Source organism: Schistocerca piceifrons, chromosome 1 (genome assembly GCF_021461385.2).
Source record: "Schistocerca piceifrons isolate TAMUIC-IGC-003096 chromosome 1, iqSchPice1.1, whole genome shotgun sequence".
In the NCBI taxonomy this organism is placed as follows: Eukaryota; Metazoa; Arthropoda; class Insecta; order Orthoptera; family Acrididae; genus Schistocerca; species Schistocerca piceifrons.
This window is the reverse complement of record NC_060138.1, coordinates 445308418-445320713: the sequence shown is the minus strand read 5'-3', so window position 1 is coordinate 445320713 and position 12296 is coordinate 445308418. Positions and strand designations below refer to the sequence as shown.

At 39.0% G+C, this 12296-nt stretch overlaps 1 protein-coding gene across 5 annotated transcripts in view; it reads left to right on the top strand.

Annotated features, from left to right (window-relative positions):
- Positions 1-11281, top strand: part of LOC124791610 (AP-1 complex subunit gamma-1) — a 177979-nt gene extending 166698 nt beyond the window's left edge. For all 5 annotated transcript variants that reach the window (XM_047257877.1, XM_047257875.1, XM_047257874.1 and 2 more), the window contains 3 exons: positions 1388-1548; positions 1686-1778; positions 10144-11281. In XM_047257877.1, coding sequence (XP_047113833.1) covers positions 1388-1548; positions 1686-1778; positions 10144-10245 — 356 coding nt within the window. In that variant the 3' untranslated portion in view covers positions 10246-11281. The remainder of the gene's footprint in view (positions 1-1387; positions 1549-1685; positions 1779-10143) is intronic.
- Positions 11282-12296: the final 1015 nt, after the last annotated feature.

Below are 12296 nucleotides of genomic sequence, written 5' to 3'. Positions count from 1 at the left end.
TTGGAATTTATGCCTCCTGGAACGACAATTAATGCTGCTGCATATTGCCAGACTTTGAAACGTCTTCAAAGGGCAATTCAAAACAAACGCAAGGGAATGCTGACAAGTTGAGTCCGCTTGCTTCATGACAACGCTCGGCCTCACACATCACTCATAACCAAAGCACTATTCAAACAATTAAAATGGGACGTATTGGACCATCCGCCATACAGCCTGGACCTTACGCCCACCGACTTCCATGTCTTCCGTTACCTGAAGTCACATCTTGGTGGAAAATCATTCCACGACGATGAAGACATCAAAGATGAAGTTGAAATGTGGTTCCGACAACAGGCGGTAACCTTCTATGACTGTGGGATACAAAAGCTTGTGCACAGACTTAACAAATGTTTGGATAACGGGGGTGATTATGTCGAAAAATAACAAATAATCCATTTAATAAGATGTACCTGAAGTTTTCTAAATAAATGTTCTATTTAAGGACTGCGAGCCATTGTATCTTTACTTTTCAAAATGCCCTCGTATTAAAATGTTGTTGTTGTCAAGATCATCCTTCACTTTCTAAGTGAAAGTAATGCAACATATGAGATCTAATTTCAGCAGATGAAAGTTCAGGTCATGTACAAGCCTACTTTAGGAGCTAATTCTGAATCACTTACAGTTGTTTATAAAATTTTATTATCTGTAGATGCGAATAAAAGTTATGGTTGCAGATGCAGGTAGCATTTATATTATCTCTGCAGATCTCTACCTTTACTCTTAGGCATTGAGGCCAGTGTAAAATTCACCTAACAATATCAGTGTGTTTTGGGAACAGAAGTACTACTACATCTTCTTCAGCAACTCCACACCCCATATTTCAGTAGGGCAATGCCCAGTCATGCATAGGAGAGACCATAGTGGCCTTTCTTAAAGACCAACAGCTATCACTGTTTGTCAGGTCAGCATTTTGGCCCAACGTAATACTCGTCTAACATGTCACAAATGTGGTTGCTCAGCGGTTTGTTTCTCACAGTCCTCATGCAACTACTGTTTATGCTTTGTTGATTTTCAGGCAGACTGTGCTCCCCCAGGATGAAGTCTAGGTCATCTTTGAGTGCATGTCACAGGAGTGAAGCTCTAATTGCAGTAAATGGGGGCTCATATTGTACTAAACTTGAGTTAACCTAAAAGTCTGTAGTGTGATAAAATTGTAAAGAGATAGGTTGGCTGGCCAATACTTAGTTTTAAAGGGTTATATTTCAAATACAGTTGACACAGATTTACAAGTGGTTACATATGATAATGCCTTTCTTTTCTTAGTTTACATCAACATTTGTAACTCTTGATCCCCTAAGTTTTGTGTTTGAAAACTTCAATGTGTCACCTAATACCTTTTTTTTTTCAGGTCTGCCAAGTATAATAGCATACGAAAAGAATGGATTGAAAATAACTTTCTCTTTAGAACGACTTCCAGATAATCCTAGTACAATTGTAGTCACAATGATTGCATTAAATGAGACAATGAATACAATGGCTGATTTTCTGTTTCAAGCTGCTGTGCCTAAAGTAAGTACAACATTATATTTAATCAGAATGACAGATGAATTGAAATAGTTACTAATTCCAATACCGATTTATTGTTCTTACAAAACTAATCAAATGAGTACAATTCTAACTTTTTTTTCCTACACATTGATTTTCAGACATTCCAGTTGCAAATGCTTTCTCCATCGGGAACCGTCCTGCCACCTGCTGGACAGGTGACGCAGGTGCTAAGGATTACAAATCCCAACAGGGTAATTCATCCCATCATTCATATATTAGAGCTAAAGTTATTTTTCAAAAAATAATTCTCGCACAAAAATCGGACGCTGTTGGTAGAACATGCAGTGGTTCTGTTTGGAATAAGAGGGAATGGGCAAAGGAGTTTGCAGATTAGAAAAGCATGAAATTATGCAACCACTGTTTCCATACACGTAACTGGAGAAGGAGAGGAGATGCAGATGGTGCTGAAGATTATTTATGTGGTTGAAAAACAAGTAGAGTTGGTCAGCAGGAACCCAAAGTAAAAGGAAAGTACAGATTTTCACAGTAAGGGGGGAGGGGGATAGAAGTATTGCGTGTCACAATATTCTTTCTAAAAGTGCAGAGTGCATGTTTTAGAGGTGTCGTTCAAAATATGGTGGGGAGAGGGGCCATTGAGAGGCTATTATCTTTGGCTAACAACAGTACAGATGAGTTAATATTTAAAGTAAGCCCAGCTCCAGTGTACTTAGAGGAAGGAATCATTGGATCTGAGATCATCAGTGTATATGGGTATTGAAAGAAAAATTACAGAAGAGAAAAAAAATATTGTTGCTTACAAAGTTCAAGAAGAAACATCACATTACTTATTACCAAAATGACCAGCAGCGAACAGTCAGCTCTGAGGAAGATGATATGGAGGTTGATATGATGACTCTGTGACACAAATACGGACGTATGGCTGGGAATATTTAATGGGGAGATCAAATACAAACCAGAACAATTCTTTTGTAAACTTGATTGAATCAGCTAAAACAAAAATACTGCCACCTCATTTTTGCCTCCTGACTTTGTTACACAATTTTCCCATTAAATTAGACTTTTTGATTCAGTCTTCAAAGAAAGAAGATAGATGTGTGCACAGCCTCATGAACCTGAACACCTCTATTGCTATATTGTTATCAAACTGGCAGTCTCAAAAATCTTTTAGTGATCCAAACATTTGGTAGTCACAGGGTGATGAATAAGGTGTGTGAGGAGAACGTTCCAGAGTTGCCCAATAAATTTCCTCCATTTTTTCCTTTGTTGAAACAGCAAAATGCTTAGCAGACAATTTCCAGTAATTGAGTTCATCAGTGGTGATGGCTTGAGCACTTTTATTCCTACCATCGAAGCAGTTTTGGAAAGGTCTATGTGTCGATCTTCTGCAGTGAGGTCCTGTATGGCACAGATGTTGTCTGATGTGATGCTTGTCTATGGTTGTCTTTGGTTGGGTTTGTTTTCCAACAGATACCCATCTTGCCACAAGTGTCTTTGAAAGGGTTTCTTCCCCAAATAGTGCATGAAGTCTCCACAAAACTTCCCAACTTTTGTGTCTTCCTTTGTGAGCAAAATGATTATTATGCACTGCGCAACAGAATTGTATACCTATTGCTCCCACGTGGTAGCCTGACTTGAGCAGTCATGCCATGCTAACTGCAGTACCGCAATGCTATACTAGCCATCCCCACCAACGTCCTGTCAAGGTTGTGCCCATTTCCATCTTCTACCACAGCTGCCATATTTAAATTCTGGTTTTTATATTATACAACCTTTTTTGTAGTCTATGATAAAAAGATGCTGAGAGATGGGATACATGCTATGGTTCAGTAGCAGTGTTTGGTAAGTACATATAGAAGTACCAAGGCATTCATTGGGTATTCAAAGAAAGCTGAAGTCTTGCTGACATAAAAAAAAGGAAATTAAGTGAAGGCAATGAATAAAAAACACACTTGCTTCAGTAATTATTTACTTTCCTGCCCTCTGTTCAGGGTTGTTAGTATAATGCTTAGTAATGCTGCCAAAGGTGGTGTTGGTTGTAGTAGTACAAATGAAACAGCAGTCAGTTGACAGTCATCAAAGAAATTAATTGTTGATACTAAACATACTAGATAATACAGTCATAATCATAGGATACTAAAATAAACAAACAATTGGCACATTGGCTTAACAAAATTCTAATGAGTAATGTTTAGTAGTATCAAGAAGTGGAGAGCAGCTGATAACTCTCTGCTCATTCAGTAGTTGTTCAGGATAGTCCTTTCACTGTGTCTTGTTCTGCAGTATTTCTAGCAGTGATAGTTTCTGCCCATTGTGCCCAGAGTGCAATATTTCTACATCTAGTGTACAACTGTGTCTGGTTTGCAGACAGTGATGCACAAAGGTGGAGTCTGTTTTCTGCAGCTTCCACTTTGCATAGTGTTCTTAAGTTGAGTGCACAATGATGTATATTTTCCCTATGCTGTATGAGCCACCCACTCTTTGGAACTGATCTTCTGTATTCCACTCTTGTTCATTGGGATCCACTTATCTTTGTGAGTGATAAATGTTGCCTACTGTCTCTGTGTTGTTGTACTGGTAGGACACTGAGCATTTTTCTTCAAAGCATTGCTTCTTTTGGTAGACTATCTGCCACCAAGTAGTAATACACATCTTTTGGAAATCATTTGAGGCACTGTTGATGCATATGTGTGTTAGCTTGAGTTTTTAACTTTTTCTTAACAATTCTGTCAAGAAGAGAGAGCTGGGAACCATTGTTTACAGCTATTGGTTTGGTTGTGTGTAGTTCTTGTTCTGTTGATATGGAGGTATGATATATACAGATGACACCCTGGTAGTGACAACTGCAGACTCTGGCAAATCTGGAGGAAAGATATGGACGTATGCTCGGATAGATGTGGTGGTGGTGGTGGTGGTGGTGGTGGTGGTCAAATAACAGCACACAAAACTACCTACATATTACTCAGACAAATTAATCTGTGTGCACCACTACACTATGGTTTAAGTAAGTTACTTTGAAATGTCTAGCTAGACCATTGTTTGCAGCAATTCAAGCCCCAGTGCAAACTATTGCTGTCATCAAGGAAAAAATTTAACTTAATGCTAAACACCCTATTAATAGTATTTCTTTCAATATGGCATTGAAAATATAGGGTTCTAAACATACAGTTAAAGGTAGAAATGAAAGAAAGCAAAAAGAGTGAGAAAGTTAAAGAAAAACCTACCACAACATGACCCTCTTGTCTCTTATGTTACAATGGCAATGAGCAATCTTGAAATTGCCCAGGGTTGCTGACCATGCAGTTCTCTACATCTATGTTTATCTCTGTACTAAGCTACTGTCAAATGATCCTGTGTTTCTTGGCAGCATTTGGGCATTCACCTAATTCCTACATCTAAAATTTCTTTAATGTGTTTTTTAAACAATTTTGTATTCAAATTGAACACATTATAGCAGTAATTATCCTACTTATCACTATCCCATTCTGGCTCACAATCATCATTTCCAAGCTTAAAATGTCTGAGCTTTCTTCCTCGTTGTTTTGAACTCCTCCTCAAGGTGGTACTGCTGCAGCTGTTTCTCTTGTAACCATTCACCTGAAATCTCATTGATCATGTTCTATTTGGTTACCACCTACATAGCATGGTACTTGGACACTGACACCCTTGTGGTCCGTATTGTGAAACTGGTAATGCAATCCTTCTAGTATTTTGTTGGTGTCAATGTTAAGTAACACCCACCCTGGAACGATCCAAGTGCAAATTATCCAGTCTGTTTCCCCTTTCTATTTTATGCAATTTACAATGAAGCACCTCATGTTCAGATGTCCAGCTGTTTCCAGAGTTTCCTTATTGTGTGAAAGTGGACAGGGTAAGGACCACATCCAGTAATGAAATAACCATTGCCTTTGTTGGGTCACCCAGGCATGTTCATTGTCTCTTTGCTGTTTGGGAAAGGTTACAACATGCCAGCTAATAGTCATCAAGTTCCAGGCACACTGCCATTCATGTGTTCTCCAGACTTAGAGTTGAATTTTATTATACACTCCTGGAAATGGAAAAAAGAACACATTGACACCGGTGTGTCAGACCCACCATACTTGCTCCGGACACTGCGAGAGGGCTGTACAAGCAATGATCACACGCACGGCACAGCGGACACACCAGGAACCGCGGTGTTGGCCGTCGAATGGCGCTAGCTGCGCAGCATTTGTGCACCGCCGCCGTCAGTGTCAGCCAGTTTGCCGTGGCATACGGAGCTCCATCGCAGTCTTTAACACTGGTAGCATGCCGCGACAGCGTGGACGTGAACCGTATGTGCAGTTGACGGACTTTGAGCGAGGGCGTATAGCGGGCATGCGGGAGGCCGGGTGGACGTACCGCCGAATTGCTCAACACGTGGGGCGTGAGGTCTCCACAGTACATCTGATGTTGTCGCCAGTGGTCGGCGGAAGGTGCACGTGCCCGTCAACCTGGGACCGGACCGCAGCGACGCACGGATGCACGCCAAGACCGTAGGATCCTACGCAGTGCCGTAGGGGACCGCACCGCCACTTCCCAGCAAATTAGGGACACTGTTGCTCCTGGGGTATCGGCGAGGACCATTCGCAACCATCTCCATGAAGCTGGGCTACGGTCCCGCACACCGTTAGGCCATCTTCCGCTCACGCCCCAACATCGTGCAGCCCGCCTCCAGTGGTGTCGCGACAGGCGCGAATGGAGGGACGAATGGAGACGTGTCGTCTTCAGCGATGAGAGTCGCTTCTGCCTTGGTGCCAATGATGGTCGTATGTGTGTTTGGCGCCGTGCAGGTGAGCGCCACAATCGGGACTGCATACGACCGAGGCACACAGGGCCAACACCCGGCATCATGGTGTGGGGAGCAATCACCTACACTGGCCGTACACCACTGGTGATCGTCGAGGGGACACTGAATAGTGCACGGTACATCCAAACCGTCATCGAACCCATCGTTCTACCATTCCTAGACCGGCAAGGGAACTTGCTGTTCCAACAGGACAATGCACGTCCGCATGTATCCCGTGCCACCCAACGTGCTCTAGAAGGTGTAAGTCAACTACCCTGGCCAGCAAGATCTCCGGATCTGTCCCCCATTGAGCATGTTTGGGACTGGATGAAGCGTCGTCTCACGCGGTCTGCACGTCCAGCACGAACGCTGGTCCAACTGAGGCGCCAGGTGGAAATGGCATGGCAAGCCGTTCCACAGGACTACATCCAGCATCTCTACGATCGTCTCCATGGGAGAATAGCAGCCTGCATTGCTGCGAAAGGTGGATATACACTGTACTAGTGCCGACATTGTGCATGCTCTGTTGCCTGTGTCTATGTGCCTGTGGTTCTGTCAGTGTGATCATGTGATGTATCTGACCCCAGGAATGTGTCAATAAAGTTTCCCCTTCCTGGGACAATGAATTCACGGTGTTCTTATTTCAATTTCCAGGAGTGTAGATAGGAATCAGAAAATGTAGAATCTATTTTTGGCAAAGTTAGCAGCTATTTTTCAGGCGTAATTAGGTGTATAATTATATAATAATCTGGTTACTCTCTCTCTTGCTAGTATGTGATGGCATCTGCTTCATTAACTATTGTTGTTTAATCAACCCCATTGAGCAAACAAAGGAAACTGGCATTATATGACTGACTTTTTAAAACTTGTATTTTTATTGTCAAAAGAAAGGCTTGTACAAATCTCAGCATTGCATTCTTTGTGATTACATCTCCTGTCTGTGACTAATGTGGTTTAGTGAGGTAAAATATGCTTGCTGTAGACATTGTTTGTTTGAGTCCACAGCAAATCTAAACAATGTTTAGCAAACATTTCGCATTAGGCACTGCATGTTGTGGTACTGTTAAAGAACATAATTGTGTCTCAATTTCATATGCTCTTTCAGTATTGTTTGAAGTTATATTTCTCAGAGAAAATTTCAGAGCTATATCCTTAAACACTTCACACTGTGGATCTTTGCTTCTCAGCAAAGCCAGTTTGCAGAGTTAGCTGCCTTGCCAAACACTTATTTGCACACAGCTTGTTCTAAAGTATTGAGAACATACAATGTGGAGTTTCTGAAAACTACCCTTCATATACAATTTCTGAATTAATTCTAGATTATCAAGCTTTGGATAAAGTATGTGCAATGTTTGATACTTCTGTGTCTGTCAAATTTTTGTCAAAATTTACCCAACACTTATTTGTACTCTCATTTCTGGCAGCTAAATAAAAATACTTACAATCTATAAGAAGTAGCTTTCCAAATAAACCACTGATTCAGACCAGTTGTTAAACCATGTGCCACAATGAAATCAACAGAAATTATTAATATTACAATAGCAGAAATTCCAAGAAAGAAATGATAAATGGTAATTGAGGACAGGCAAGCTCTTCATTGTTAATGAATGATGGGTTATACTTAAGCACACAAGAAAATTGATGAAATATTTCCAGAATGAGATTTTCACTCTGCAGCGAAGTGTGCGCTTCCTGGCAGATTAAAACTGTGCGCCCGACCGAGACTCGAACTCGGGATTTTTGCCTTTCACGGGCAAGTGCTCTACCATTTGAGCTACCGAAGCACGACTCACGCCCGGTCCTCACAGCTCTACTTCTGCCAGTATCTTGTCTCCTGGCAGAAACCCCAGATGTTGTGGCATTTTCTGGTTGTCATGTAGCCCTTGTCATTTAAACTGAAGAGAAAACCCACATGTCCAAAAGATATGGGATTTCTCAAACATTTTCAAGATGTCAGCATTGTTTTAAACAGAGGGAACAATCTTTACTGTCTCTTACTCTTTGATTTAATTTATTTATGTTGTTGGTGGTTTTAAAATGTCAGACACTGGTGATGCTAGTGACAGATGTCAGGAAACAATGAAGAAGAGGAAACATGCACTGAAGTTTCTGAAATAAACAGCCATAAAATTAGCAAGAACAAATAAATGAAGCATACATAAATTAGAAAGCAGATAGAGTGCAACCAAAACAACATGGTTATGATTGCAGGTGAGCTCCAACCTAAAACTTAGTATCGTTTCAAAATTGCGATTCAATTATCACTGCGCAACAGGCATGCTAATAAATTCTTCAAAAAATTACATGCAGTTAAAGAGAAAACTGAAACAGATTCTACCACTGCAAGCCTCTCAATTGATTTTGTGCAGAAACTGCAGTTGCATCAGATACCAATAAAAGACACATTTTGGTTGATGGCTTTCAGTAAATGACTTCAGTGTGCATGACTTATGGAGTGAAAGTACCAGGTTTTATCTCAATCATGAAGGAATACCAGGAAGGAGCCCAATGAAGTCCATTCATTTCCTTTTGGTTTTATAAATGAAAATGTTGTACAACTTGTTAAACAGCTTCACTTGTTCTCCAACTCTTGTGGACATCAAGATAAAAAGCATTCAATGGTGATATTTTGTTTAATGCTTATGGCACAGGGAAGATTCAGTTCATCATGCATTATTTTCCAATCAGGGGCCACTCTTACCTTCCTCATGATAGAGATTTCAGCATGATAAAAAGGGAAACTAGAAAGACATACAGGATATATTTGCTGAAAGAATGTTAATAATAGCGTCCATGGCAAAGCTGAAATTTGAAGTGAAAATACCAAAAGCCGAAAAGGTCCTAAGTTTTAAGGAATGGTGGGCAAAGTTATACGAATGAATGCTATTTCCGTTGAAACCCTAGAAAGGCTACACAAAGAAATAGCTAACAGGACTTCATGTAACACAATTCAAACAGTTGTGCTATTCACATGAAAATCTTGGTATTGTTAAAAGTTAGTCCATTCACTGATGGAAGAGAAGAACAAACATTCCAGATGGCTGATCCATTTGTAATTCCATCAAGCTTTATAAGTCAGGCTTATCGAGATCGTGAGCCTATAAATGAGAAGAAAATACATGACCTGCAGCTATTCCCACCAAAAGAAGAAATCACCCAGATCTTCTACTCTGACATATGCAACTGGCCAACGTGTGTCAAAGATTGAACATCTGTGTAGTGTAATGCCAAAGATAATTGAAAATAGGTGTAGTATGTTTGATTTTTGTCCATATTAGCAATATAATGACTTAAACTTATTTATTGCAAAATATTGAGAAAGCCCACGTGTTTACTGTATAAATTTTAATTTAACATCAAGAAAATTTATCGAGGTTGTCTACAGTCCATTGATAATCGTTACTCTACATTCATTTTAATGAAAAATGAGAAGGAAAATGAAATTTCAGTATAATTTTGAGATTTGAATTGTGTTTTATATTTTGTGAAAAATTTAGTGTTTTGGACTGTGGGGCTTCTCAATATTCCCATTCAGTTGTGAGAGATTTTTTCTTGGCAGCATGTTTAGTTTATCGTACTGTAATAAGAAATGATATAAATATACAGTTGCAATATGGGTAATACTTATTTGTATGCACAGAATAACGTAATTGAAATGGTCACAAATATTAACAATACTAATTTCAGTAAAATTAGCTAAAATGAACCTAGATAAAAAGCTTGGAGTATAATTGTGATTTTAATTCTTTAAAGATAATTTTTTGTCTCACAGTCATACAATTCTCTTTCAGGGGATGCTGCGTTTACGTATGAAGTTATCTTACAGTGTCAATGGCACCCAGGTACAGGATCTGGCGGAGGTGAACAATTTCCCTCCCGAAAGCTGGCAGTGACCTGTTTAAACTGCCCGGTAGGGCACAGAGTACTTAATGTCTGTGTACAGTATGTGTTCCTAGTCTCTTCACCATCTCAGCTACATGTACTTGTTGAGAAGAGATAAGAGGAATATCCCGAAGAATTAAAATTCTGTCAATTTCATGAACTCAAAACTCCCATTGCAACTAATTGCAAGTGTAAATACATTTAGTATTCATGTACAGTAATCAGGTCTCAGATCTATTTGCAGTGGACAATTCATATTCTAGGATGTGTGAAGGTATGGAATTTCAGAAACTTGAATTTTTGTTACCCTTGCTTGTTTTTAAGTTCTGCTTTTGATTAGGAGAACTTGATAAACTGTTACAGTGTGTGCCATGATTGGGCTCTTTTGTGTGTTATGTGAAATGGAACATTTGAATGAGCTGTTATAATGTTTGTGTAATGAAATCTGTAAGTATGTATGTTTGTATAATTTGTGTATATTGACTAAATAATTTTTTCCAAGCCTGATGGTTCTGTTGATTGTTCATAAGAAGACTGCTTGGCCCATTCCATTTCTTATGGTAGTGATTCTTTTTCTTCTTTTGCCTCTTGTCTTCATTTCTGTTCAACAGTTCAATGAGACTTGGAATGGGCCTCACATTGTTTTTACAAAGCCTGTGACCAAGAATTTTAGAATTCCCTCCATTGAACTTTCAGAGGAAACGTCAGGATTTTTTACTGTTCTATACTGTCCGGTGAGAGAGGTCAGTTCGTTTTTGTATTATTATGTACATAAAAATAAATGGTGAGAAGTACAGTTGTGAATACCGTGTGTAAGTAAAGAGTGAGTGCTGAAATATTTAATGCAAGATGAAAAAAGTGAAAACTTCAGAGGTTTGTTAGTAATGGGAGAGAATCAGATTAGTGTGTTGGGACTTGGTTCCATGAGACAGAATGGTCTGCTCTCATGTGTGGTTAATTGTGTTGTTATTTTGTTGACCATAAACTGAATACTTTGTTTAAAATTATTGTAAAAATTAAAAGTTGGAAGAAAGAGATATTAATTTCCACGTGCCTTCTTATTTTCACCTGGATTTCATTTAAAATGTAGATATGGCATAAGCTAATTTATTAAATTGAAGGTGCTTCTGAAGTGTGATACACAACCTTGGAAATGTACAGAAATGAATGTGATTAAACAGGTTTGGGAAAAACAAGATTCATAACTACAAATAAATTTTACATTTGTTTGAAGTTCATTTAACTCTGGATGACTATGTTAAGAAAATATGAATCCTCATTTTTTTTTTCTTTCTGTAGAACTATTGTCTCATTAATAAGAAACTCTGTTTGAGGAAAGGAGTAATACAGATAATTGTTTAGAGTAAGTACTGATATTTTTGTGGTAAACTACCTTTAGTAGTTAATCTGTTGTTGATCATTTGCTATATCCAAGGAATTAGAGTGGAGATAATGTGCTCCAAAACTTACTTTTCTCCTCTGTTGAAAGTTTGTATCAATATATTATAAACTCTGACAACTATTTTAAGAAACAAAGACATCTGGTATTTTTTAGTGATGTTTTAATTATTGAATGTTGAGCCGCATTCAAAGGCTGTGCTGTTCACAATAAAAGGATGGTGTTTTGGAGTGATACCCACATTTATAGTTTCATCTAGTATTAAGCTGTCATCAAAAATAAGAAAGCAAGAGGCTGCATAACAAAAATGACGTGCAGAAACAAACACATAAATTACGTAATAGAACCGCTGTTGAGACCAATCGTGTAACTGCATATTAGTGAGCTCTGCTTTACGTGGAAATAATGAGTTAGCGAAGGGATTCGAGTTTAGACACAACTAAATAAAGTACATATTTCTCCATCCTTTTGGATCTGGACTGACCCTGGCTAAGTTAGAATTGCATATTTTCTCTTATGAATTAATTTTGCGTAATGTGGGTGAGTATATTTTACTACATCTCTGCTGTGGAGAGGAAGATCGAACTGTGCTCAACAATAAAAAAAATACTTTTCGATACTATATTTGATGGATGGTTGAGTCCTATTTTCTCTGCAGAGTTA